The sequence below is a fragment of the Girardinichthys multiradiatus genome, chromosome 8 (genome assembly GCF_021462225.1).
Source record: "Girardinichthys multiradiatus isolate DD_20200921_A chromosome 8, DD_fGirMul_XY1, whole genome shotgun sequence".
Taxonomy (NCBI): domain Eukaryota; kingdom Metazoa; phylum Chordata; class Actinopteri; order Cyprinodontiformes; family Goodeidae; genus Girardinichthys; species Girardinichthys multiradiatus.
The window spans coordinates 41,507,615-41,534,243 of record NC_061801.1 but is presented as its reverse complement, the minus strand read 5'-3'; the positions used below and the strand labels follow the sequence as shown (position 1 = coordinate 41,534,243).

At 43.0% G+C, this 26,629-nt stretch overlaps 2 protein-coding genes across 6 annotated transcripts; one reads left to right on the top strand and one right to left on the bottom strand.

Annotated features, from left to right (window-relative positions):
- Positions 1–597: 597 nt before the first annotated feature.
- Positions 598–14,667, bottom strand: nadk2 (NAD kinase 2, mitochondrial). 2 transcript variants are annotated; one of them, XM_047371849.1, is made up of 12 exons: positions 14,446–14,667; positions 11,345–11,433; positions 11,173–11,261; positions 10,105–10,186; positions 9,942–10,025; positions 6,470–6,609; positions 6,051–6,144; positions 5,767–5,910; positions 4,483–4,538; positions 4,357–4,410; positions 4,153–4,276; positions 598–2,760 (listed from the first exon to the last, which is right to left on the bottom strand). In XM_047371849.1, the coding sequence occupies exons 1-12, from the start codon at positions 14,665–14,667 to the stop codon at positions 2,622–2,624; spliced, it is 1,317 nt and encodes a 438-aa protein (XP_047227805.1). In that variant the 3' UTR covers positions 598–2,621. The 2 variants fall into 2 exon arrangements, with proteins under 2 accessions (XP_047227805.1, XP_047227806.1); XM_047371850.1 differs by having other exon boundaries at positions 5,767–5,862.
- On the top strand, positions 14,657–26,358 carry LOC124872124 (excitatory amino acid transporter 1-like). 4 transcript variants are annotated; one of them, XM_047371837.1, is made up of 11 exons: positions 14,657–14,781; positions 16,335–16,501; positions 18,481–18,620; positions 18,702–18,839; positions 20,058–20,262; positions 20,347–20,389; positions 22,317–22,597; positions 22,689–22,922; positions 23,730–23,924; positions 24,017–24,151; positions 25,623–26,358. In XM_047371837.1, exons 3-11 carry the CDS (start codon positions 18,482–18,484, stop codon positions 25,831–25,833), a joined length of 1,581 nt encoding a protein of 526 aa, XP_047227793.1. In that variant the 5' UTR covers positions 14,657–14,781; positions 16,335–16,501; position 18,481; the 3' UTR covers positions 25,834–26,358. The 4 variants fall into 4 exon arrangements, with proteins under 4 accessions (XP_047227793.1, XP_047227791.1, XP_047227794.1 ...); XM_047371835.1 differs by lacking the exon at positions 14,657–14,781 and adding an exon at positions 15,917–16,056 and having other exon boundaries at positions 16,162–16,501; XM_047371838.1 differs by lacking the exon at positions 14,657–14,781 and adding an exon at positions 15,917–16,056 and having other exon boundaries at positions 16,162–16,505.
- The last annotated feature ends 271 nt before the right edge of the window (positions 26,359–26,629 follow it).

Below are 26,629 nucleotides of genomic sequence, written 5' to 3'. Positions count from 1 at the left end.
CCAAAGCAAAGTTCTCAAAATTCTAATAGTTTAAATTATTTAATTAATGCATATAACATAGAAAACCGGTTCAGCTGCTTAAAACCGTAAAATGTAAATCATTTCCGGATTCTACAGTTTACTTCATGCATTTAGTTGACTGCGGATAGTGCCGCCGCCATATTGGTCAGGGCAAATCCCTCTAAAAGCTGCATACAAATGTTTATAGTCCCAATTAAAACCAGAGTATCTCCCTGAAAATGAATCCTTTCAAATTGTTTTGAAGTCAAACAAATTTACATCAGAAAACATTTGAAGTAATTAGAAATAAAACTGAAGAAACAAACTGGGGGTTTAAGAGTAATTCTAATAAGTCATCAGGTTGTTTCCTTCCTTCCTCCAGTGTTTCCTGGTCTGGAGCTTCATCTGGTTCACAGGAGCTCAGAACTGATTTCATTATAAATATCTGAAATTCCCTCAGATCTGGAGAGGGATTTTTCCAGTTTGTTTATGAGCCCAAACATTTATGTTCATGTGTTTCAAACCTTTTTACCAAAAGAAAGAGGTTCGGTGTCAGACACATTTTTCTGCAAATAAAGATTCTGAAAGACAAAGAGCTTGTAAAATATATTTTATTAAAATACAGAAACATTTCTGCATCATTCCACAAACACTGGAACAGGGACAGTGTTTCCAGGAGGAACTATGGCACAGGAACTAGTTCCCCTGCTGGTTTCAGGTCCAGACTGGGTGGTTTTCACACTGAGCAGACAAGAAACGCCTGGTTCTGTTGGCTGCGGCCCGAGTTTCACAACCACAAACCAGTTAGTATTGCATGATCCTACTGGTTAAAAATCATTTTATAAAGTAGTTTTTATGCTAATGTCACATTTTGCAGGTTTTGTAATAATGACCAAAACAGAGTTTCTCCTTGTGAGGTTAAAGGTTAAAGGTGGAGATGTTCCCAGAAGGTTCAGTGCACTCTGTCCCATGTTCTTCCTTGTGGCTCAAATCACCAAAATCCATCATTTATATAGTAAAATCCTCTATGCTGCTGCGCTTCCAACCACTCAGTTTTCTTCTGATGTGGTGATGAAGAGATTCTGTCTGAACTTTGGACCAGAACCTCTCAGATCTGCTTCCGTCTATAAATGAATAAAAACATCAGATGTTCTTCATAAAGAGTGTTTACAAGTTCCTGAAACCGTCCATGAGGGATTCTTATCATTTTAGAACCTCTAACCAGCGGCTGCTACGACTCACTTTAAGGGAACCGGATGGATGGTTCTGATTTGTCTGATCGGACTTTAAAAACAGCTTCTTTAAAAAAAAAAAAAAAATACATCAGTGATAAAGTTGTGCTTTACCTTTTTTCCCTTCCTTTTTATCACCTGCCTTCCAGATTAAACCCACATAAGTATTTACACCCCTGATTCATGTTAGAAGAACAAACTTTAGTTTATTAATTGGGATTTTATGTGACAGATCAACACAGAGAAGGAAAATAATTCATGGTTTATGAAACATTCTACTCTGCAGAAGACCTGAGACTAGGTTGGAGGTTCACCTTCCAGCAGGAGAACCAACCTGAACATCCAGCCAGAGATACAATAGATGGTTTAGATCAAAGCAGATTCATGGGTAGGATTGGCCTAGTCAAAGTCCCGATCTAAATTCAACTGAGCTATATGCAGAAGAATGGACAATACTTTCAATTTGTGATAGAGACCTGCAGCCAAAGCTGGTTGAAGACCATCAATCCGTTTCCTTCCACGTCACAAAGTCTCTACTTTCTGTTAGTCGGTCAAATAAAATGCCAATGAAACTCATTAAAGTCCGTTAGAACGGGACAACAATGGGAACGGGACGTGGATCTTTTTAAACATGTTAACATCAACAGTTCCTCAGTTCTGTTGGACTTTGGCTGCTTTTTCTCTTGGTTTCAGTCCAGTTCTTCTAACTGGTGGTTCAGATGGAATATAAAGAAATAAGAGATTCTGAGGCACCGCTGCCATTTTGCAGATAAAATGATTTATTATGGGAGTGTCTGCATTGACTTATGGGTAAAACTGGGAGCCGGTCTCAGGCACATCATTAACCAGTGATGGGTAGAAAGAACCATTTATGGGTTTTAAAGCATCTTGATTTGGATAAAAGATGCAGGAAGTAAAAGGAGCTGTGGTTAGATGTGGTTAGATGTGGTGAGAAAGATTCAGGAGAACCTTCTGCTCCTCTCCTTGGAGGTTTTATCTGTAGTCAGAGCCTTTAGTGCCTTTTAACCTGCATATAACCAGAGCAGATCCTCAGTCACATGTTGCAGCAGATTCACTTTGCTCTGATTTGTTCTCATGGAGACAGTTTGAAGCAAATTAAATGAACTGAGATAAAGATCCTCTGAATTCATCAGATCATCTTCATCATGGGTTTAGTTTGAGTCTGGAGGCCAACCTGTAACTGATCTGTTGGTCCAACCATCACTGAGCTGCTGCTGATGTCTATGTGTCACAGTCTCTACAATCCGATCCTGGATCAATGGCAACTAAAACCTTCATGACGGGTAAAAACCCTGCAACACCTGGGGAGGCTGGAAGCTAAAACCTGGACCTTTCCCTTTGGCTTAGCCGAGGTTTCTCCGACCCGTCTCAGTTCTCCAGGAGGACAGTTCGGAGCTGGTCCTCCTCGCTCATGCTGACCGTGGCGATGGCGCCATCGTTGAACTCAAAGGAGGTGCCGCCATCCACCACCATGCAGGCGTCCCAGCACCGAGAGCGAACGCACACCCTGCAGAAGAAGAACGAACAGAAGCTGCAACGTTCACTGGTTCATCACAATGTCACCAGAGATCCTGCTTGCTCCTCATGGTTAGAGTCCAGAACCTTCTCAGATCTAAAGATCCTCAGTTTTAAAATATCCATCCTTCTAAAATACAGTCACTGGATGGATGGATGGAAGGATGATGGATAGATAGAAGGATGGATGAAGGGATAGAAGGATGGATGAAGGGATAGAAGGATGGATGGAGGGATAGAAGGATGGATGGAGGGATAGAAGGATGGATGGAGGGATAGAAGGATGGATGAAGGGATAGAAGGATGGATGAAGGGATAGAAGGATGGATGGAGGGATAGAAGGATGGATGGAGGGATAGAAGGATGGATGGATGAAGGGATAGAAGGATGGATGGAGGGATAGAAGGATGGATGGAGGGATAGAAGGATGGATGGAGGGATAGAAGGATGGATGAAGGGATAGAAGGATGGATGAAGGGATAGAAGGATGGATGGAGGGATAGAAGGATGGATGGAGGGATAGAAGGATGGATGAAGGGATAGAAGGATGGATGAAGGGATAGAAGGATGGATGGAGGGATAGAAGGATGGATGAAGGGATAGAAGGATGGATGAAGGGATAGAAGGATGGATGGAGGGATAGAAGGATGGATGGATGAAGGGATAGAAGGATGGATGGATGAAGGGATAGAAGGATGGATGAAGGGATAGAAGGATGGATGGATGAAGGGATAGAAGGATGGATGGATGAAGGGATAGAAGGATGGATGAAGGGATAGAAGGATGGATGGATGAAGGGATAGAAGGATGGATGGATGAAGGGATAGAAGGATGGATGAAGGGATAGAAGGATGGATGAAGGGATAGAAGGATGGATGAAGGGATAGAAGGATGGATGAAGGGATAGAAGGATGGATGGAGGGATAGAAGGATGGATGGAGGGATAGAAGGATGGATGGAGGGATAGAAGGATGGATGAAGGGATAGAAGGATGGATGAAGGGATAGAAGGATGGATGAAGGGATAGAAGGATGGATGAAGGGATAGAAGGATGGATGAAGGGATAGAAGGATGGATGAAGGGATAGAAGGATGGATGGAGGGATAGAAGGATGGATGAAGGGATAGAAGGATGGATGAAGGGATAGAAGGATGGATGAAGGGATAGAAGGATGGATGAAGGGATAGAAGGATGGATGAAGGGATAGAAGGATGGATGAAGGGATAGAAGGATGGATGAAGGGATAGAAGGATGGATGAAGGGATAGAAGGATGGATGAAGGGATAGAAGGATGGATGAAGGGATAGAAGGATGGATGAATGCAACATTTAGAAAATGGGACCCGTCATCAAGTCTGGAAATAAACACTTTTTAAACGACTGACTTGTTGGCGAAGCCTCTTTGTCGGCTGCTGGAGAACACTCTGTTGCTGATGGGTTCTCTGACGCTGTAGAACAGGCGCCGCTCGTCAGGACTGAACACCAGACACTCGTTGTACTCATCGGTTACTGATGGAACACACAGAACCACGACGCATCAGAACCACAACACGTCTGAACTCACTACGACATCGGCTGGATCAACTCACCTTTCTCTATCAACTCCCTGCTGAGCGGGAATTTAACTCCAGCTTGAGACGCTCCTGGAGAACATAAACACCATGTGAGAGAAATTCAGCAGAACCTTTAGGAACAAACCTGACTTCTGTACGCACCGATTTTCAGAACCTCCTCCACGGACTGTTCAGCCAGCTTGTTGATGTTGTACGACCTGCAGACAGCAGGAGGAACATTGAGCTCAAACTAAAACAGGAACAAACATCATTCCCTGAACAGAAGAACCGTTGAACTCTGAGGAAGAACCCAGATCCGGACGGATCTTCATCCCACGCCCACCACCATACGATTAGTTAACGTAGATCCACTGAAGGATTTACTGCTGCTAAACAACAGAATAAATTAAATATATTCAACAAAAACCTCCATCATCAGAACCAACCAGAACCAGAACCATCGAGCCTTAGCTGAAGCTACAGGTTTCATGGTCCTCAGTCAGCTGAGAACCCTGCAGAGGGAACAACCAGCAGAACCTCTGCAGCCCATGTTCATAGAACATTTTTCCAACCTTTGCCCCTTGGCTTCCTCCATCTGCTCTTCCAGGACATTGAATGCTCCAGTAGAGCCGCAAAAGACATAACAGAGCGGTGCCAGAACCATCTGGCTGCTGGACCAGAGGAAAGAATCGTTTTTGTCAAGAGATAGGGGCGGGTTCATGGAGAACAGCAGCCAATCAATCAGATTTAAAACATCGGATCAGCATCAGAATGTTTCTGATCATTCTGCAGTTTATTTTTAAATCACCCGTTGAGTTCTACTGGGCCGATGAGGCGCCGACAGCTGATGGTTTTACTTTAGTGCTGCAATAAAATCTTGCTTTAAGCATTAAAACCAAAACCAGACGAAGGAAAATTAAAAAGTGCAAATTAAACGGGTCAAACAATAAAATGAGCTACATGGTGATGAAAGGAGGTCCAAAGGTACCTGTGAGAAGATACTTGACTGAAGCAAAGTTTCCAGTCTGGAGCCTCCATTCGGTCCCATCCTAACGGGTCCAAGTTTCTCTGTGGACCCGTTAGGATGTATCTGTGGTTCCTAACGGGTCCACAGAGAGACATGGATCCAAGACTCTTTAACCAACACCGACTTCAACCACGGCACACTGTGAAGCACGGTGGCTCAGGTATCATGATGCGGGGATGTTTCTCATGGTCCTGGACAAGTACAATCCGGGTTTCAGGCCAACAAGATTAACGTTCTGGAAGACCCAGCCCAGTGGGAGAATGCTGACTTGGCTGGATTTTACAGAACAATGTTCCCTTCTCCACAGAATCAGAACACATCTGACCCGTTTCTCATGTTTTAAATGACTCAGAACAGAGCCGTCTGACCCATGAACATGTGCGGTTCCTAAAGATCCATTAAAACAGAGCCCTGCTTACCAGGCTTTGGATCCTGTTCCTGTGCAGATGCTGAGTCCGGAGCTCTTCTGCTTCTCCCACGGACCGTCGTCCACAGAGATCTCATAGTAGGAAGCCCTATGGAGCAAGAGTTTAACATGCGGTTTGAAGGGTTTTAACTTCGCCCTGTGGTGGACAGAGAGTTTACCCAGTGAGTTCTGGAGGCGTGCCGGGCCAGCGGATTACTGCAGGTTACAGCATGCACACAGCTACAAACAGAGGACACGTGTCAGCATGCAGGGTGAGGAGGACAACGGATGAAGTACCTGGAGGACAGAGACTCCCCGATGAAGATTTCATTCAGGCTCCTCACAGGCAGCAGGCTGGGCTTAGAGTAGGTCTGATGCAACGCTCCTGTTCCTGAAAAATGGAACCGAAGACGGAAAATTATTCCCAGAAAACTGATTTCTGAGTCGACGTCCAGATCCAGTCCGGGTTCCAGCCTATTTTCTACCAAACTGGTGCAAAGTTTCACAGATTTAACTTCGGAATTCGGAAGAAACCGGGTCTTTGTGACACGCTGCTTACAACGAGCATAAAGATCCGATTTTGATGAATTTTAAACATCCAGAAATTAAATTCTGGCTTTTTGGAAAGAAAATAAAAAGAATTGAGCCTTGGATCAGGAGTTCTGTTTCTCCTCAGACTCAGAGAAGGACATGCAGAAGATCCAACAGACTCGTACTCTGCAGGTGGTCCATGGTGGTGATCCGGTGAGCCTGGTTGTGTTGCTCCAGGCTCAGCTGCTGCTCATGCAGGTCCACAAGGGTCGGATTGATTCCCGTTCCCTCCAGGTGCAGACGGATCCTCTGACGCCACAGCCACCTGAGCAGAGCAGAGGACACAATCAGGGTTCGGATCTGCTGAGATTTATCAAAAGAACCTCGTCTGGGTCTGAGACCATGTCTGATGTTACTACAGACCCAGCAGAGATCAATGATCAGTCTCTGGTGAAGAAGAAGATGAGCATGGTGGAGTAAACGGATGTTCATGAGTTAGTTGATGAACATGAACGGAGCACAGCTCAGTCTGTGGACATTAGCTCGATGCAAAATGAAACAAATGTCCCAACATCTTCTCCCATGGACTGAAGGTCCGTCTCTGCAAAGATCTTCTGCTGAACATCCTTTTACCTCCTTCAGGTGGTCCATTACTGATCATTTACAGGCTCCTCCCCTTACCTGAACCTGATCTGAGAACAGGAGGTTCATGTTTTAACCAAAAACTGAACTCATCAGACTGGTTGTTCCTGCAGAACCGGGCCTGCAGGAACCTTGTTTAATTTAAAGAAGATCTCAGATCGGACATGAAGCTCAGAGCTGCCCTGAAAGCACCTGAGACTAGAACCTGATCTGAACGAGTCGCTTGTTGATCCAAATGTCTGAGAAAACTGAACCTCAACGATTCACAGAGCCTTGTAAAAGTATTCACACCCACTGAACCTTTCACACAGTTTGTCCCAGTCCAGCACTTTATAAAGTAGTGCAAGGAAAATAATTTGTGGTTTTTAGCGACATAAATCTGGAAAGTGTGGTGTGCATTTATATTCAGCCCCCCAGCTCCGTAGTGGCTCCAACCACCTCTGGGTCCTCTGGGTCGTGTCTCGACCAGCTTCAAACATCTACAGACCGACATCTTGGCTTTTCTACTTTATAAAAGAGCTTCTCTGTTCCTGCTGAAGAACAGCATCCCCCATCATGATGCTGCCACCGTCATGTTTCCCAGGTCCAGATTTGCTGTGTTCACTAAGACCTCTGAGGCCTTCATAGAGCAGCTGGATTTATATTTCAATTAAACTTTTCTTTCTGTATCTTGTCTTTCTGTTTGGAGCCTCTATTTTTGGGGGGTGGGGGGGAGTGGTGGCCTAGTGGTTAGAACAGGAGGTTTGTGTTCCAGAGGAGACACAAGGGGTCGGGTTCGTATCCCACAGATTACCACTCTGGGTCCCTGAGCAAGACCCTTAGCCCCAGAATGGTCCCCGGGCGCCGCACAATGACAGCCCACTGCTCCCTATAAGGGATGGGTTGAATGCAGAGGACACATTTCATTGTAATGTACATGTGCAGTGACCAATAAAGATTATATTATTATTATTATTTTTACATATTTTCCAAAAGTCTGAGTTATGGATTAGGTCAGCTGGTCTCTCAGTGTAATTGATCAAATTTTCTCTATGAGAAGATAGGGTGGAGGGGAACCCTCTAGTCCAGATGGGACAGATGTCTGTTGATAAAGTCAGTCGAGGATGTTGAAGATGTTTGATATCAGGATTTCTGCTTTTTGGAGTCGGTGGTTACCTGGCATATCAAGAAATTCAAAAACGTCAGCAGCTGTTCTGGCCATTGTAAGGCTGCCTGGCATGTATGATGGGATCTTCAGAGCGATCAACACTCAGACTGAGATGTTACGTGAGCTGAATCGCAGACTGGATGTGATCTTTAGGATCACAGGCAGGTTGCAGTTCCTGGATTCAGGGGTGAAATGGGATAAATCTTGGAGAAAGTTGTTCACTCGGATCTGGCAGAAAGACCAGGAATTTGGCTGTTTGGATTCACCTTTGAGAAGAACCAGCGAGACTCTCAAGGCTGACAGAAAATTAAGAGTCAGTTTAACCCAAATAATTATTGTTTTTCTGAATCTGGCTCCCCTGCACGGCCTTGATGGCTGGTTATCTTCAACTTCTCCTGGTAGTTATGTAACCATGACGCTCTGCTCCCTCCCTTCCCTGAGGACATCTGTGGACCTGCTCAGAACTTTGTGGCCAGTTGATGAACCTTTCATTGTACCATCAAGGACAATGGCCTCTGTGACAGTGCTTCATGGACTTACTTTGCACACACACACTTACACACACACACTTGCACACACACACATGCTCATATAAACATATGCACCCCTTCACACCGCCTTCACCGCATCGCCTGCATGATGTTATTTGCTTCTTGTTGCTTCTTTATGCTGAGATTTTTTCCAATCTCAAACTGCATCCTGTTAAGGATAAAGTGTGAAATATGATTTTTTTCCCTGTTCTTACCTAATGTGGCCTCTTTTCTCATCTACCTAAATGTGTGACTTCATTACTTTTCATAGATTTTCAGATTTCTCAGGATTACCAGCGAAAGCCAAATATTATTAGTATTTGAAAATTTGGACTAAACCTGTTTTTACTCCAATGACCAGAGAATTTTAGATTTCTTAACACTGTGTCTAATACACAAGACAAAGGTTTAGAAAAAGTCAGGAAGAGTTTTAATAAAACAGAGTTATGGAGTGTCAAACTTTCAAAACCGTCAAATTGACGGCCCTGGTAGTTCTAGTGTTAAAAGGATTGTACTACAACCATATCTTACCAGTGACAGACAAACATTATTAGTGTTTAAAAAGTTTGGACTAAATCTGTTTTATACCAGTGACCTGAAGGATTAATATTATCATTTTTCTTCTAGTACAGGATAAATTCCTTACCAAAGAGGACTTAATAAGCTAATTACCTCTATTAGAAGATTGGATCAGAACCAGCTCTTACCAGTAAACTCCCAAGGATTATTAATGTCATTTGATTTGATTTTCTGTATCATTGTAATGTTTTTCCTCGTGTACAGCGCTTTGAGTGCCATGTTGCTGAAAAGCACTAAATAAATGAACCTGACTTGACTTAAATGACTCAGCTGAACTCTGGTTCCTGATTGGGTGACTAATGGTGTCAGTTAGCTGAACTCTATTTTATTCAGGGGTATCAGAGTGAAGGGGGCTGAGTACAGATACTCGCCACACTTTTTGAAACCCAGAATCATTCCTGTTCTGTTTCATAGTGATGCTCCACTTTGTGTTGGTCTGTTAGAAACATGCACCTCAACTGAAGGAATGAGTCTGCGTTTGCTAAGACCCGTTTCTGTTTAGTAACTTAAGGACCTGAGCTCTGCTAAGATTAGCTTATGACTTAAACCACTCCGACGTGTCTCCACTAGCAGGTAGGTCGTTCCTGCAGCGCTCCATAAGTGGTTTTAGGATTCTTTTCCGAGTCTCAGGAGACGGCATCAGGGCTTTGGTGACCATGTGACGTCTTTCCAGACTGGTTCTTAATGACGGATCAGCAGCTTTAAGGCTCTCAGCAGCAGGTTAACTAAAAGGAAACCTGACTGCAGGTAAATACACACCTGAACTCACCACGGCAGAGTTTGTCCAGAGCCTCTGGGAAGGCGTGAGTGTAGTGCACAGGGAGGCAGAGATGACCTTCTGACCTTTTAGAGAGAAGGCAAACTGCAGTGAGTGAAAGAGATGGATCACAACAGATGTTCTAAAGTCAGAGGCGGGTTTTACCTCTCAGGGTCTGTGTTCACCCCAACAACCGGTTTGTCCTTGTTTAAAACTTTACTGGCAACCAGCAGCATCGTCCCATCCCCTGAAACACAAACAGCAGTTAATCAGTGGGCTTACGGTGCAGCACGCTTCCTGCAGCTCAGACTGCTGCAGAACTCAGAGGCTGGTTCTGATGGAAAGGTGTCAGAAGACACAGTGACTGGAGAGGAGAAAGCCAGGCTGCGGAACTGCAGACTGGTTTGGGTGCTGTCGCTGGTCATAATGATATGCATGATCAGTGTGACCCAAATCTTATTGAAACATGTTTGCAGAACCTGTTGAGGTGCTGGAAGGCCAGCCCACACCTCATTTTATGAGCCTTTGAATACCCGGGTTCTGAAAACACGGACGGAACCGCAGACAGATTGTTTTATTTAAAGACTTTTGGCACTAGTGGATTTTACTGAACCGCAACCTGACAGAAGGGGGAGACATGCAGCAGATCGAACCCAGGAGAACCGGGTCAAGGACTAGAGTCTCAGCACCGGCTCTACCGAGATCTGTGGATCTGATCCAACCGTCTCTCAGCGCACCCTTTGCTCTGATGCCCCCAGTTAAACAAGCTGTACTGGTTGCTCAGCACTAGTTGTTCTGGACCTTTGACCTGATCTACAGATCAGATTTGGACCTTTAAACATCAAGGTTCAGAACCCTTGCTGGGTCTTCTGGACTATTAGGTTTAAAAACGACCAAAACCTTGATAAACTGAACGTTTGTAATGAATCAGCAAGGTTCAATGAAACCTCTTCAACACTAAAGGGTTAAATAAAGACAATAAGTTAAATCATTCCTAATAAAAACTGATAAAATGTTATCTTTTTAAAAAGGTGTCTCGGTTATACTAACATAAAGATTTATTTTACTGGACCCGGTCAGCAGAGCTGGCCTAAATGAGTCATTTGTAACTGGAGCAGCGCCGTCCGGCCATTAAAACCAACTAAATGTTTGCAATGAGTCACCATCAGGCGCCGAAGGCTCAACAAAAGCTCTTCAACTCACTGGGATTAAATAAAGAGAACCTGGGCGTACCTCCAGCAGAGATAATAGCATCGGCCCATCGCACCACCTCCTCGTTATACTCTCCTCGCTTCACCACCCGCACCTCCACGCCTTCTCTCCTGCAAACACGCAACGACACAGAGCGTTTCAGAGCCGCAACAAGTTTAACCTCCATGTGAGGAAGATGAGGAGCAGAACTCACTGCAGGCTCTCTACAACGTGCTCCACGTTGTTGGTGTGAATGTTGTGTCTCTCCAGCAGGCCGCTGTAGCTGGAACCCTTCATGGCAAGCTGCAAAACAACCAGACAATCAAACCTTCAGGAACCAGGAGAAAGGTGGAGGGTGAAGGTTTGGCTGAGTTAACCTGGGAGGTTTTTCTTTCCTCTGTGAGGAACACCATGTAAATATGACGAAGGCTTCAGTCTAAAAACACCCGAGACCTTTTTCTAGATGCCCAAAATCATGAATTAGTTCTTAGGTTAATGTTTAATCAGAGGAGATTCCTTTATTAATATTCAGCACATTTCAAATAATCCTGCAGCTTCTCAGGGACTTTCACCTCAATATTATCTTCAGAAGTGAAATAAAAATGACTTTAGAGTCTTTCAGGTTCTGGAACCGCTGATCCGCAACAGCCGGATCTATAAACAGAAATATTTCCAGGTCAGAGTTCGTCTTGGTGAGAAATCTGAGCAGATCCCTGCTGGCGGTCTGCAGTCAGACTAGACTAGAGCAGTACTAGTAGATTACAACTAATCTAGAGCAGTACTAGTAGATTACAACTAATCTAGAGCAGTACTAGTAGATTACAACTAATCTAGAGCAGTACTAGTAGATTACAACTAATCTAGAGCAGTACTAGTAGATTACAACTAATCTAGAGCAGTACTAGTAAATTACAACTAATCTAGAGCAGTACTAGTAGATTACAACTAATCTAGAGCAGTACTAGTAAATTACAACTAATCTAGAGCAGTACTAGTAAATTACAACTAGACTAGAACAGTACTAGTAGATTACAACTAATCTAGAGCAGTACTAGTAGATTACAACTAATCTAGAGCAGTACTAGTAGATTACAACTAATCTAGAGCAGTACTAGTAGATTACAACTAGACTAGAGCAGTACTAGTAGATTACAACTAGACTAGAGCAGTACTAGTAGATTACAACTAGACTAGAGTAGATTACAACTAATCTAGAGCAGTACTAGTAGATTACAACTAATCTAGAGCAGTACTAGTAAATTACAACTAGATTAGAGCAGTACTAGTAAATTACAACTAGACTAGAACAGTACTAGTAAATTACAACTAATCTAGAGCAGTACTAGTAGATTACAACTAGACTAGAGCAGTACTAGTAGATTACAACTAGACTAGAGCAGATTACAACTAATCTAGAGCAGTACTAGTAGATTACAACTAATCTAGAGCAGTACTAGTAGATTACAACTAGACTAGAGCAGATTACAACTAATCTAGAGCAGTACTAGTAGATTACAACTAATCTAGAGCAGTACTGGTAGATTACAACTAATCTAGAGCAGTACTAGTAGATTACAACTAATCTAGAGCAGTACTAGTAAATTACAACTAATCTAGAGCAGTACTAGTAGATTACAACTAGACTAGAGCAGTACTAGTAGATTACAACTACACTAGAGCAGATTACAACTAATCTAGAGCAGTACTGGTAGATTACAACTACACTAGAGCAGATTACAACTAATCTAGAGCAGCACTAGTAGATTACAACTAATCTAGAGCAGTACTAGTAGATTACAACTAATCTAGAGCAGTACTAGTAGATTACAACTAGACTAGAGCAGTACTAGTAGATTACAACTAGACTAGAGCAGTACTAGTAGATTACAACTAGACTAGAGTAGATTACAACTAATCTAGAGCAGTACTAGTAGATTACAACTAATCTAGAGCAGTACTAGTAAATTACAACTAGATTAGAGCAGTACTAGTAAATTACAACTAGACTAGAACAGTACTAGTAAATTACAACTAATCTAGAGCAGTACTAGTAGATTACAACTAGACTAGAGCAGTACTAGTAGATTACAACTAGACTAGAGCAGATTACAACTAATCTAGAGCAGTACTAGTAGATTACAACTAATCTAGAGCAGTACTAGTAGATTACAACTAGACTAGAGCAGATTACAACTAATCTAGAGCAGTACTAGTAGATTACAACTAATCTAGAGCAGTACTGGTAGATTACAACTAATCTAGAGCAGTACTAGTAGATTACAACTAATCTAGAGCAGTACTAGTAAATTACAACTAGATTAGAGCAGTACTAGTAAATTACAACTAGACTAGAACAGTACTAGTAGATTACAACTAATCTAGAGCAGTACTAGTAGATTACAACATAAATGGTATTCAGTAAATAGACTGACGTTATGTAGATCTTTTCCAGTCTTAATAACCACTCAAAGTGCTTTACACTAAAACCACTTTCAACCAGTTTCACATTCATACCCTGATTGGTGGCAACCTGGGGTTAGGTGCCTTGCCTAGTGGCACATCAACATTAGCCAGGAGATAGTTAGAGTCAAACCCACAACTTTCACATTGCAAGACGACTAATGGACCCACTGAACCCAGCATACCAGGTGGAGCACTGAAGAGTTGACATCTGGATGAAAGGATTTACGCAGCTCTGTGTTGCAGACATGGACCACCTCACTGACCGTCCACAGTACATGAGGACACAGAACTGGTAATCTGACAGGCCCGTCTGCAGCCCAGAGGCCCGTCTAGAGCCCAGAGGCCCGGCTAGAGCCAGAGGCCCTGCATGGAGCTGTTCTGTCCCATTTCAAGTTTATTCTGCAAACTGCAGAGATCACAAACTTATACTATCTTCTTGAACCCAGTAAAACAACCTTCAGTGTGTTCTAATGGGTTCTACGAGATCCAGTAACACAAGCAGCACATAACTATGAAGTACAAGGAAAACCTTTTATTTATATGAATTATTAAAAATATGTCTTTACTCTCTGTGTGAAGCAGCTTAGAGACTTTTATCTGAAACTTGCTGCACAAATAAACTTAATAAATGGTAGCTTTGGGGGAGCTGCAGAGATCCACAGCTTAGGAACATATGAAGACATTTTAGACAAATAAATGTTCTGTTTGGAAGAAAACTACCACAGGGAAGCTGGTCAGTCACATTTACATAAATTAAACATAACGGAACCACTATTATCAGTACTGACCCAGTGCACCGTGATAATAAACATGTGGACCCATACAGACCAACAATGAGTCAAAGTTATTTACCAGTTGCTTCAGATCCTCTTCACAGAGTCCAGCGTACCGGTACCGCTGTTGTTCGAACTCATACCGAGTGGTTTTAGTAACCACTGCAACCTTCTCCGGTTTGAACCCAGTTCTCGGTTCTGATGAGGAGCAACTTGCTGCGGCGTGCAGAGGCCGAAGGAATCCGGTTCTGACCACCCTGTTCCCGAACCACAGCAGGTTTACCACCGTGGCCCGAGCCATTCCTCCGAGCAGCGCGGGAACCAGGACCTGAAAGCCGGCTTATAGCGAGCCGAACCGTGGGTTCTGGAGCTGCCGTTATGGAGGGGACATTGTGCGGGGCTGAATGGAGCTCAGGTCGGTCACACAGCGAGCAGTCTGTCCGCGAAGGTCACCGGTTTCACCTGCGGTCCCAGCCCGGTGTCTCTGTGTGGAAAACACCAACAGTTAACCTGCTGGTTAACTAGTTAGCCGCTAAACTGGCTAGCTTAACCAGCAGCGGTGCTGGGCGCGCTGACCGAGCTAAAGCTGCTAGCAGAGGGGCTAAAGCTGCTAGCAGAGGGGCAAAAGCTGCTAGCAGAGGGGCTAAAGCTGCTAGCAGAGGGGCTAAAGCTGCTAGCAGAGGGGCTAAAGCTGCTAGCAGAGGGGCTAAAGCTGCTAGCAGAGGGGCTAAAGCTGCTAGCAGAGGGGCTAAAGCTGCTAGCAGAGGGGCTAATTCTAGCCTTAAAGCTGCTTAATAAAATATGTCTACACAATAAACCTTTAGACCCAGAGCGCATTAATGCAGCGGCTCGGTTCTAACCATGTTCAGAACCAGATAACACTTAATAAAGTGAAAAACACGAAACTACAGAGCAGGAAAGCTGCTAAACATACCAGGCACCTTGGCACGTACTCCAAATACGTAAATTACGTAAAGTTTCTCTGGATTGGCTACGTAGGTGAACAGGTGCTGGGAATGTAAGCTCCTCTCGGAGATCCACATCATTTGGCTCAGTTCTCCTAAAAGAGCCGAATCTTCTGGCCCTTAAACGGCTCTTACTGGTTACTACTGTTGCCCCGCATGTTTTATCAGTTTAATGTCCCGGTAAAACAAACAGCTGAAAACTAAATGAGATAATTATTCGCTGGGATCCTTTAATGATTAAAAATCAGACTGGTTAATCCACACAAAGCAGAAACTTTAACTATTTTTACTTTTAACAAGGTGTGTGCGGATGGGGCAATCACTTTAAAAGGGCTGAACGGTTGCGCAGTTGGTAGCACTGTTGCACAAGAAGGTCTTGGGTTTGAATCCCAGCCTGGGGTCGTTCTGCATGGCGTTTTTCCATGTATACCTGGGCTCTCTCAGGGAACCTTCCCTGAGTGTCACCAGACCAGGTGCCTCTCCTGTCAGATAAGAACAGGAAACTCTGAAGGGTTGGAAACAAGTGAAAAATGGACAGATGGATTATCCTGAGGTCATTTCATTCATTAGCGTCTCCCGGGAATCATGTTTGTAAAAGTCTCCCTGACCTGATCCTGATTTGGGGGGGATTCTTCACTAATTATACTCCCTGCTCCTGGGAATGCTTCTCCATGCAGTCAGGTCACCTATTCCAGCTCCAGCTCCACTTTATCCAGCTAATTGTGGTGAGTGGTTCACTCTGAGGAATTATCTTAAACTATAACACGTCCCGAGTGGGTTGATGTGCATCCTTCAAGCCTCTTTACTGTTTTCTGCCTGAAACCATTCAGTTTATTCCTACAAACAGACACAAAGTGTTAAAAGCCCAAAGGAAGAGAAGCAGACCAGGGATGGACAGTGTTTTAAACCTGAGAAGTTCTACACCTGAAACTGTGTCAGAGGAGCATCCACGTTCTTCCGTTTCCTGATCTGTCCTCCTCGTCTCCATCCCTCCCCACTGCAGTCTCTCCTCTGCATGAATTCACTCCTGGTTGCAGAAGGTGAAGGAGATCTCAGCTTTCCCAGCTTCACTTTGGAGCTGCAGAAAAACTCCCGGAAGGTTTCCTCCGTCTCTGCAACTGCTTCACAGATCAGCCATCGTCACTAAAACCTGAAACATCAGACAAGCAGGTAGGTGAGCAGCTTCAGTGATTGATTTTATTCTTACATCCAGAAACCAGACTGATAGGAGAGAAACTGAATGGCACTCAGATCCGATCCTTCTGAAGATGAGAAGGATGCAGACATCATCATCATCCCAGAGTTGTCATTTTGGATCAAATTGCTCCTCAGACTCTAACCTACTAATTGAATTAATTACATTTTGCCTAATTGGGCAAAAATTAAGTTTATTTTGACCCCTAATGAGACGCTTTGGGGTAAATTAAACAGGTTCCGGGGTAATAATGCTGGTTTTGAAGAACGAGCAGAGAAACAAACTCAACCTTAACGTGTTTTAGACATTTTTGTGACATAATCAGAAATAAATTATACGTTTAGATGCTGAAATCCGTCCCAGCTGGAGGTAGAATTTAAATATTTAGAAAATTAATCAGAAGTTTTTCCTTCACCATCAGAACCTTGATGAATTCAGATGTTCTGGTCTCTCATCCATTCACTGAAAACCCTGGGTCACAGAGTCCAAAACGTTACATACTGGAATTAAACCAGTATGTAAACCCACCCTTACAGATGTCTTTTTTTGCTTTTTGTTCCATTTTAATGTTTCAGATCAAACATAAAAACGAAAAACTGTTGTTGATTTAATTTATTAAAGGAACAAATCTCTCCAAACCAACCTGACCCTCTGTGAAAAAGTAATCACTCCCTAAACCTAATAACGGGTTGTTCCTCCCCCTGCAGCAGCAGCTGCTACCAGGTGTTTGTGATACCTGGTACTGAGTCTTTAACATCACCGTGGAGGAATCTGGACCCACTCTGCTTCACAGAATTGTTTTAAGTCAGACACTGTCCAGACTTTGACTAGGCCACACCAAACCCTTCATTTATTTTAGCCATCCAGAGGTAGACCTGTTGATGAGCTTTGGATCAATGTCCTGCTGCAGTACCCAGGTGAACCTAAGCTCCTGGGAAGGTTCTTCACTGTTCTATGTGTTCTCCAGGTGTGGATAATGGTTCTCATTGAGGTTTTCTGGGGTCCTAAGCCTTAGAAATGGCTTTGGAACCCTTTCCAGACTGATAGATGTCAGTGACTTTGTATCTGATCTGTTCTTGAATTTCTTTAGATCGGGACATGATGTGTTGCTTTATGAGATCTTTCAGCCTACTTCATGTTCCCAGACTGGTTCTTTTTAAGTACTTGCTTGATTCTATAGGTTCTACATTTATCGGGCCTGGATGTGACTAGTAGAAACTGAACCACAAATGTGGCTAATCACAGTTAACTCATGATTTAATGAGGAGTGATTACTTTGTCATAGAAGACCTGGTTGGTTTGGAGTTTTGTTCCCTTAAGAAATGAAATCAATTAAAAACTGACGTTTTAATATTTACTCAGGTTATCTCTAACAAAAATAAAGTCTCCATGGTTTCAGCGCATGTGTTTGCAGGGATGAAACTGAGCCGTCTTTATTCATTAAGTGATTCTTCTGGTGATTTTGGTAACACTGCAGGGAAGTAAAGTTGAAAGCACTGCTGCCTCACAGGAAGAGGTCCTGGGTTTGAATCCCGGCTGAGGTCCTTGTATAGTTTTTATATTCTGGTCAGATTTCTCAGATTCACATCAGGTTAATTGCTGCCCTAAATGGCTTCTGGTTGTAAATGTGTGTGTTCTTTGTGATGGACAGAAGACCTGTCCAGGGTGTACCTCCACCACTGCAGATGGGTACCAGCCACCCGTGAAGGTCTAGAATAAGATGGATGGTTACAGGAAGTGAAACTGGGTGGCAGGAGCAGAGCAGAGCCGAATCATCATGTTGGGTTTTTTTTTACAGAGGAAACAAATCCGTTTAACTTCTGGAACAACGTGACCACCTGGTTGGGCAGACAGTTCATAAATATAAATAATTCATGCTACCTTCAGAGGAATACCTGACGTTCCTTTTGGGAACTCATCTCTCCTCCGTGTCTGTGTGGTTGTGTTTGAGCAGGATGCAGCGGATCAGGGAAGGTATCCACATTCGGACCATGAAGGCCAAGAGGAAAGTGGAGGAGATTTCTAAAGAAGATGTCCAGGCCTTCCTGAAGAAGAATGCCTTTGTTCTCTTCACAGTTGGAGCAGTAATTGTAGGTGTGTGAACCTCAGCGGTCATCTCAGACCTTCTTCAGTTGACATTGATGAAGCGGAGAATCAATGATGTTCTCTGTGCAGGAATCATCCTGGGATTCGCTCTGCGTCCGTACAGGATGAGCTACCGGGAAGTGAAGTACTTCTCCTTTCCTGGAGAGGTTCTGATGAGGATGCTGCAGATGCTGGTCCTGCCTCTGCTCGTCTCCAGCCTGATAACAGGTGAGACCAGGTGCACAGCTGGGTCATATTAATCCAGATATATGGAGGAAACTGTGGCACCAAGTGGAGAATTCTTGATTCGGCCCAAAATGCCCAGCAGTCCCTTTAACTGGGCCTGATCAGAATAAAATGCGGTGTTTGTTGAAAACAAGCCGAGGCGCTTTGATTCCTGCAGGAAACGAGTGAAATATTTACATCAAGATGATGAAATAATTCCTGGGAGAGATTATATAATTCTGTACACCCCATCAGTCAGAACATTATGACCAACAGAGTCCACCACAGGGATGAGAAGCAGGATAGTGGACCTGATTGTTAGAAACTACAGTTTTAAGGTAAAACTCATCATCATGAAGAAATGATGAAGATTTACTTTCAGGGGGTTAAAATACCTTCAGAAGTCCAGTTTTCTTTTCTTTGGGCTGTTGAGGACATTTTTCTAAAACAATCATTTTCTTATTGTTTGTTTAAAAAAAGAGAGACAATAAACTATGTAAAGAAATATATATTTTTTTAAACTTTAAAATAAAATGCTGTTTTATTACAGCAGTAAAATCTGACAGAGAAGTTTCCAAACTTTGATTAGAGAACATCTAATCTCAGAGGAGAAAGAACCCTGCGTTAAGATCAGAAATGTGTTCATTAAATGGAAGTTTTCATCGGTCATTTTCCAAGAATTAACAGGAGGAAACCTGTTTGGTTTACTGCGTGTTTTATTGTGAAAGGATGAGCTTCATTATTAGCCAATTATGTTGGTGGATTATTATGGGATATTAATAGTTCATAACCATTTTAGAAAATCGTTTCCCAACATTAATAAAACTTTTGCAGCTCAGAGTGAGAAGAAGAAAACCCTCCAGACCAGATTTATAGGAGAGGACAATGTGAAGACAGGGAGAAACAGCTGTGAACTTAGTTAACTTATATCTGTTAATGAATATTAAAAGACTTAAACATAATAATTAATTATGTTAAGTCCTGTAATAATTTAGGTCTGAAGACAAACAGTCCAGGTTTAGGTTCTAACCCACAGCAAGTTAGAGGTGACCTGGATGTTGGAGATTTAATGGAAAAATGTTTAATTCACTCATTAGAGATTTGAAACTTGACTTGGACTTGGAAAAAAGACATGTGGAGCATCTCTGGTGGAAAAGCATGGGTCACATGTGGGGTCATATTCATGGATAAATTAATATTCATATTTTATTATTTTATTAGGGATGGCAGCTCTGGACAGCAAAGCTTCAGGAAAGATGGGCATGAGAGCGGTGATTTACTACATGACCACGACCATCATCGCAGTCTTCATCGGGATAATCATCGTCCTCATCATCCATCCAGGAAAAGGCTCCAAAGATGAGTTTGGGAAACAGCAGACCATCGAACAAGTCAGCCCTGCTGACGCCTTCTTAGATCTGATCAGGTGGACTTTAAAGACAATACTCCCAAAGTTTAGCTGCAACCAGCGAGCTCCATTTCTAAATCTTTTTCTGTTTTTTTATTTCAGAAATATGTTCCCACCAAACCTGGTCCAAGCCTGCACACAGCAGGTCAGTCTGTCTGCAGAGTATTCCTACAAATGGTTGAGTTTAGGCCCAAACTTCCCTGAAACCTTTAAAGGTGTTTTCATCAGCAGTTCTTCCAACTTCCTGAACGTCTTTCAGAGTTTTCTCTGGACCATTTTCAGAAGAATGTTTTGATTTGGTTATTTTTTATTTTTGTTGAGCAACTTTACTCCAAATAATTAATTACTAAGGCAGAAAGCGTTTTGTAAACTCAGTGGATGAGCCATATTGAGTTGACACCTAACAGAGAACAGTTTGGATCTGGATCCTAAGGCTCTTTGTTCCTGGCACCCTGTCGCAGAGACCCAGTTTGTTCCTTCTCCATGAGCTGAATCCACTGAAAAATCCCACACACAACTCAGTCCAAAAGACAGAGAACAGGATTTTAGCTCCAATGAGGAGATTTTCCAGCTGCTGGCTGAAAACGTGCAGACTCTGGATAATCAGGTGGGTCAGGTGATGATCAGGTGAAGGATGATATATCTCAGGTCTTTGCTGCAGACATGACTGTTAGTTACTGTCTGGGTGAGAGGCGGGATCCAAAATGGACAGGTCACCTGTCCATCACAGGGCAACATGGAGACTTACAGAACAAACAACCATGCAGCACTCATAGCTAAGGGCTCTAGGGAGACTAATTAGCCTGAGTCATGTTTTTGGACTGTGGGAGGAAGTCAGAGTACCTGGAGAGAACCCATGCATGTACAGGGAGAACATGCAAACTGGATGCAGAAAGACCCCAGGCTGGGATTTTTGCTGCAGGGCAACAGTGCGACCCACTGAGCGCCACTGAGCAGCCCAGTGACGATCATAACTTTAAAAGGTTACATGAAAGTCACGCTGCCAGGAGCCACAGCAGAAGGAACGCTGGCAGGAATCAGTGCAGGAAATGTTGGCGTTTTAATGTCTGATGCAGGTTGTGGTCCTGCTAAGATCCATCGTACATACGCAAGATAAAACCTATCAATCTTCATAAACCCAACTTGAGCCCCAGCTACTAAAGTCGGCAAAAAAACACCCATTCCTCCCATAATGCAGATGTGTTGGCTGAACATTCATGATGAGAACCTCCCGTTCCACCACGTCCCAAAGATGTTCTGCTGGACTGAGGTCTGGTGACTCTGGAGACCATCAGAGTTCAGTGAACTCATTGGTATGTTCTTGGAACCAGCTGATCTGAGCTTTGTGACGTGGAGCATGATCCTGCTGAAAGTAACCACCAGAAGATGGGTCCACTGTGGTCATACTGGGATGGAAATGGTCAGCACCAATACTCAGACAGGCTGTGGGGTTCAGATGATGCTCAGCTGGTACTGGTGGGCCCAAAGTGTGTGAAGAAAATATTTCCCACAGCCTGACCCCACCACCGCCTGGCTGAATGGATCCATGCTTTCCTGTTATTTACACCAAATTCTGACCCGACCTTCTGAATGTTGCAGCTGAACTTGAGTTATCGGACCCGGAACATTTTCCAACCTCTTATTGTGTAGTTTCAGTGAGTCTGTGTGATTCTTTGCCTCGGTTTCCTGTTCTCAGCTGGCAGGAGTAACACCTGATGTGGTCTTCTGCTGCTGTAGCTCATCTGCTTCAAGGTTCCACATGTTGAGATGGTATTCAGCAGACCTTGGTTGTAACCAGTGGTTACTGGAGCTGCTGTTACCTTTCTATAATCTCTGATAATGTTCTATCAGGAAGCTGTGTGGGTCACCAGAAACATTTAAAACAAATAAAACTGAATGAGAAGTGATGGAACGTTTTTGTGGGTTTGGGTTCTTTGCCTCAAGCTTTAGCTCCACCCTGACTGGTTATTTTTTTCTGTGTTATTCATTAGTTCTCATGTTTGAGATTAACCCAGTAGTGTTTTAGACGGATAAAACTCACAACAACCCCTGAAATATTTTTGTTTTAACAGTTCAAAACCAAATACGGAAGGCGAAAGGTCCATGTGACAGTTACAGTGAACGACACCCTCTTCAACTCCACAAACGGCACCCAGGAGGTCATGGAAATCACCAGGGAGGAAGTGATCCCGGTACCTGGTCAGGTGAACGGGGTCAATGCTCTCGGGTTGGTGGTCTTCTCCATGTGCTTTGGTCTAATAATTGGCAACATGAAGGAGCAGGGTCAGCTCCTGAGAGACTTCTTTGACAGCCTCAATGAAGCCATCATGAGCCTGGTTGCCATCATCATGTGGTAAAACCCCTGACTTGGTTATTGATAGTTTTGAACACATGTTGCTGTCCTACTTACCTTCAGCAACACACTGGTCCTCTTCTTCCTGCAGGTACGCTCCGATCGGTATCCTGTTTCTAATTGCAGGAAAGATCGTGGAGATGGATGATCTGACGCAGATGGGTGGACAGCTGGGCATGTACACCATCACAGTCATCATTGGGCTGCTGATTCATGGCGTTTTGATTCTGCCCATGCTTTATTTTGTCATCACTCGACAGAATCCCTTCATCTTCATTGCTGGGCTCCTGCAAGCTCTGGTCACAGCTTTGGGAACATCTTCCAGGTCAGTAATATACAACCCAGCAGTAAATAAAACATCTCCACGTCAGAGCATGAAGCTCAGAGAAATGAACAAAAGCCCAAGAGCTCCATCTCAGGCTCTACAAGCCTCAGGTACCAGGTTAAAGGTTAAAGGTCATGCCAAAGAACCAGTATGGCTGTTAGGAAGGGTTGAAGGAGAAAGTCTCTTCTCTCTAAAAGCTAGATGACAGCAGGACTTAGGTTAGCAAAGCTTCATCTGAATGATGGACAACACTTCTGGGACAATGTCCTCTGGACAGATGAGACCAGAGTAGAGATGTTTGACCATGATGGACAGAACCATGATGGAGAAATCCAAACACAGCAGATCAGCACAAACACCTCATAGAAACCTTCAAGACCATAACGTTACTGTGCTGCTGACACTTTTGAATCTAACAACGGTTCTCCAACAATATGCTGATTTTCTCCTCCGCCTGCTAGAACATACCGCCCACTAGTGGCGTGGTGGAGGAATTATACCATTTTCACTTTTCACAGGAACACAAATATATGAAGTAACTAAATATGCTTTAAGAAATCTAGACATATTTTAGACTTTAAGACCTAAAAGGACCCTGCAGAACCCCTACTGGAGTTAATTGTGAGGCCATCTGTCCCACATCCAGAGCTTGGCCTAAACCGGGTCGTCAACAGGACAATGATCCCAAACACAGCAGCTGAAAGGCTGAGAAGGAGAAGAATCGAGGTGCTGCAGCAGCCCATTGATAACTAGAAAAGTATTTCTCCTGCTTCTGCTGGATGTGTTTTCCGTGTTGTCCTCTCCCAGCTCTGCAACGCTGCCCGTCACGTTTAAATGTCTGGAAGAGAACAACAAGATCGATAAGCGGATCACGCGGTTTGTGCTCCCAGTTGGTGCCACCATCAACATGGATGGAACGGCTCTGTATGAGGCGCTGGCGGCCATCTTCATCGCTCAAGTCAACAATATGGAGATGAACTTTGGTCAAATCATCACCATCAGGTAAACATGAACAAGAGTGGCCTCCTCTGTGATGAATCACACTCTGACCAGTAACACTCACTGGTTTGCATGTTTGTTTCCTGAATGTGAAGCATCACAGCGACTGCAGCCAGCATTGGAGCTGCTGGTATCCCCCAGGCGGGCCTGGTCACCATGGTTATTGTTCTGACCTCTGTTGGACTTCCTACTGATGACATCACTCTGATCATTGCAGTTGATTGGTTCCTGTGAGTAAAGTTCCTGTCCCCAGAACCTTCAGGTCAACATTTTCACTATCATCTGCTGTGACTGAACCACTGGAGTCCTTTTAAAGGTCAAAAGTAGCTCCAGATCCACCACCACCTAGTGACATACTTCTCCTTTCTCCCCGGGGTCTCGTGCTACATCTTCCCTGTTGTATTGAATATTTCTGCAATGAGTTTTAACATAGAAACATAATTAGGTTTCCCAAATTAATTGTTTCAATTAGAATACCCTGCCCAGAAAGTACTCTGCTAACTGGGGTAATAGGCAAAAACACTTCTCTCCTTTAACTAGGATGGTCCACATATGATTGGTGGAAACACCGTGGTTCAGGAGGACGTTCTTCCCACAGCAGAAGATAGTGACCAGGAGCCAGTAAGAGGATTTAGGGTCACTAATGACTTTGTCATAAAGGTTAGCTGAGAAATAAACTTAAATATAATATATAGATGGTACACAGTTAAAGATCTGAATGAAGGACTGAACAGCTGGAGGCTGAAAGATAAGCAGCGAAAATAGACTTAAAATTTACTAAAAGTGAAGCAAAAACCAGAACCGGTACAGAACCATGAGATCCAGTATTCTCTCTAGTGAAACAAAACTCTGTCAGTTCAATAAAGCATGATTACCTGGATAAAAAGTTGTCTCAGCTGATGCAGGAAATAAAAACCATCTCAGTATTTTACCAGTGGAGTAAACTTGGTTTCAGTCTTACAGTTACTCCTCAACAGAACTGCAAACAGTTTTTATTGTTCAGAAAGAGTCATTTTTACGCCTGTTTACATGTAATCCATAATGTCCCACAATGCTTCAGTGAATTGTGTGTTTGATTTATGGAGATTTTCAGAAATAAAACTGATTAGTAAAATTGAATTAGTAATAATGTTTATTGCTGCAAGTCAAAAAATAGATTTTATCTCAAGGAACGTCCTGGTAAAATTAATAAAATGTTTATTTGTTCTCTCAGTTAAAACATCTTAGAAACTATATTTAAAACTATATGATGAGAATTATCCAAATTGTTCAATTCAGAAAAAATATTGCAATAATCTTCTGCTGACGTGGGCTCTAAGTTTATGATTGATTCCTTTGTTCTTAATTTAAATACGAGGCGTCGCTCCGACGAACATCTTCATTCAACTAGAAATCCACGTGTTTATATCTAGGAACTGAAATCAGCTAAAAGGAGATCATTTTAATCTTAAATGATCCATAAGTTTATTTGAATCAAATCAAAAGTACTTAGGAAAAATTAACCTCGCGTTAATCATTGGTGTTAAATTTATGTTCTTCTGAAGCTTTCTGTCTGTTTTGAACTAAATTAATTCCTAATTCAGTGATAAATCCAGGAGCTGAGAAAGCAGGCGGGTCTAACAGGTAGAACCAGGCTGAGTTATGTTCTCTTGTTACGAGTCAGTTTGCTTTCTGCAGTTTAGATGTTTCCTTCTGATCCAGGGACCGTCTTCGTACCACCACCAACGTCCTGGGAGACTCAATCGGAGCTGGAATCGTGGAGTTCCTGTCCCGACATGAGCTGCGCAGCAAAGATGTGGAGATGGGGAACTCTGTGTTGGAGGAGAAGGAGAGGAAGAAACCTTACAAGCTCATCTCCCAGGACAGTGACTTAGAAAACGACAAACGCACTCACAGCGAGTCCAACATGTAGCTGTGACCATCATCCCACAGCTGGTTCCGCTGACCCAAGTAGGGACCTAATGTCTGATTTTGTCCTCAGCATTCGTAGAACCGGTAGATTCTGTTGACTTCTGTCTGGTGTTACCTTCTCTCATTCATAACTAGGCTGACTGGAATATATGTTGTAGTAAATGTTAAATTATGCATTAAAAGGTAAAACCTTTTAATGTTAATGTAGGAGGAAAAGCTGCCTGCTGGCAACAAAAAGGGAAGAAATCATAACTATCGCTTTAAAATTCATTTTTTACTATGAATTAAATGTTCTCATTTAAGTTCTGGTTCTGAACATCTTGGACCTTTTTAAAAGTTTAAACTAAGATCAAGTTTTTGGTTTTATCGACCTTTTTACAGTCCTTGAACTACCCGTGTCTTCTGCTGTAAATGTCTGATAATAAATGTGATTTTATGTAAAAACTAATCGGCCATGTTGTGAAAACATTCCTCATATTTTGTTAATTATAAAAATAAATCCTGTTAAATAAAGAGAATAAACTTTTGTTGTTTTCTGTCTCCTACGTTTAAAACTTTGAAAGTGATTTGATGAAAAACAATTTTGTAATCATTAATCATTCGTTTACTGATCAAATAAGGGAACGGACTTCTTTGTCCAACTTGTGGGATCGCTGCTCCCTGGTCAGGACTGTTTTCCCATCTTCCAGTTTGGAGATCCTTGATTCCACAACGTGACTCCTTTAGGATGAAGCAAGGAGGCAGATGTTGAGTTAAATGAGATGTTCCTGAGTTTTATCTGTCATTTTTTTATCCAT

Coding starts and splice junctions, on each gene's coding strand:
- nadk2 (XM_047371849.1), bottom strand. CDS start 14,667: ATGGCTCGGGCCACGGTGGTAAACCTGCTGTGGTTCGGGAACAGGGTG. Junction 11,262..11,344: donor CACGTTGTAGAGAGCCTGCA/GTGAGTTCTGCT, acceptor GCGTGTTTGCAG/GAGAGAAGGCGTGGAGGTGC. Junction 5,911..6,050: donor GGGGAGTCTCTGTCCTCCAG/GTACTTCATCCG, acceptor TGTCCACCACAG/GGCGAAGTTAAAACCCTTCA.
- LOC124872124 (XM_047371837.1), top strand. CDS start 18,482: ATGCAGCGGATCAGGGAAGGTATCCACATTCGGACCATGAAGGCCAAG. Junction 20,263..20,346: donor GCCTTCTTAGATCTGATCAG/GTGGACTTTAAA, acceptor TTTTTATTTCAG/AAATATGTTCCCACCAAACC. Junction 22,923..23,729: donor GCTTTGGGAACATCTTCCAG/GTCAGTAATATA, acceptor GTCCTCTCCCAG/CTCTGCAACGCTGCCCGTCA.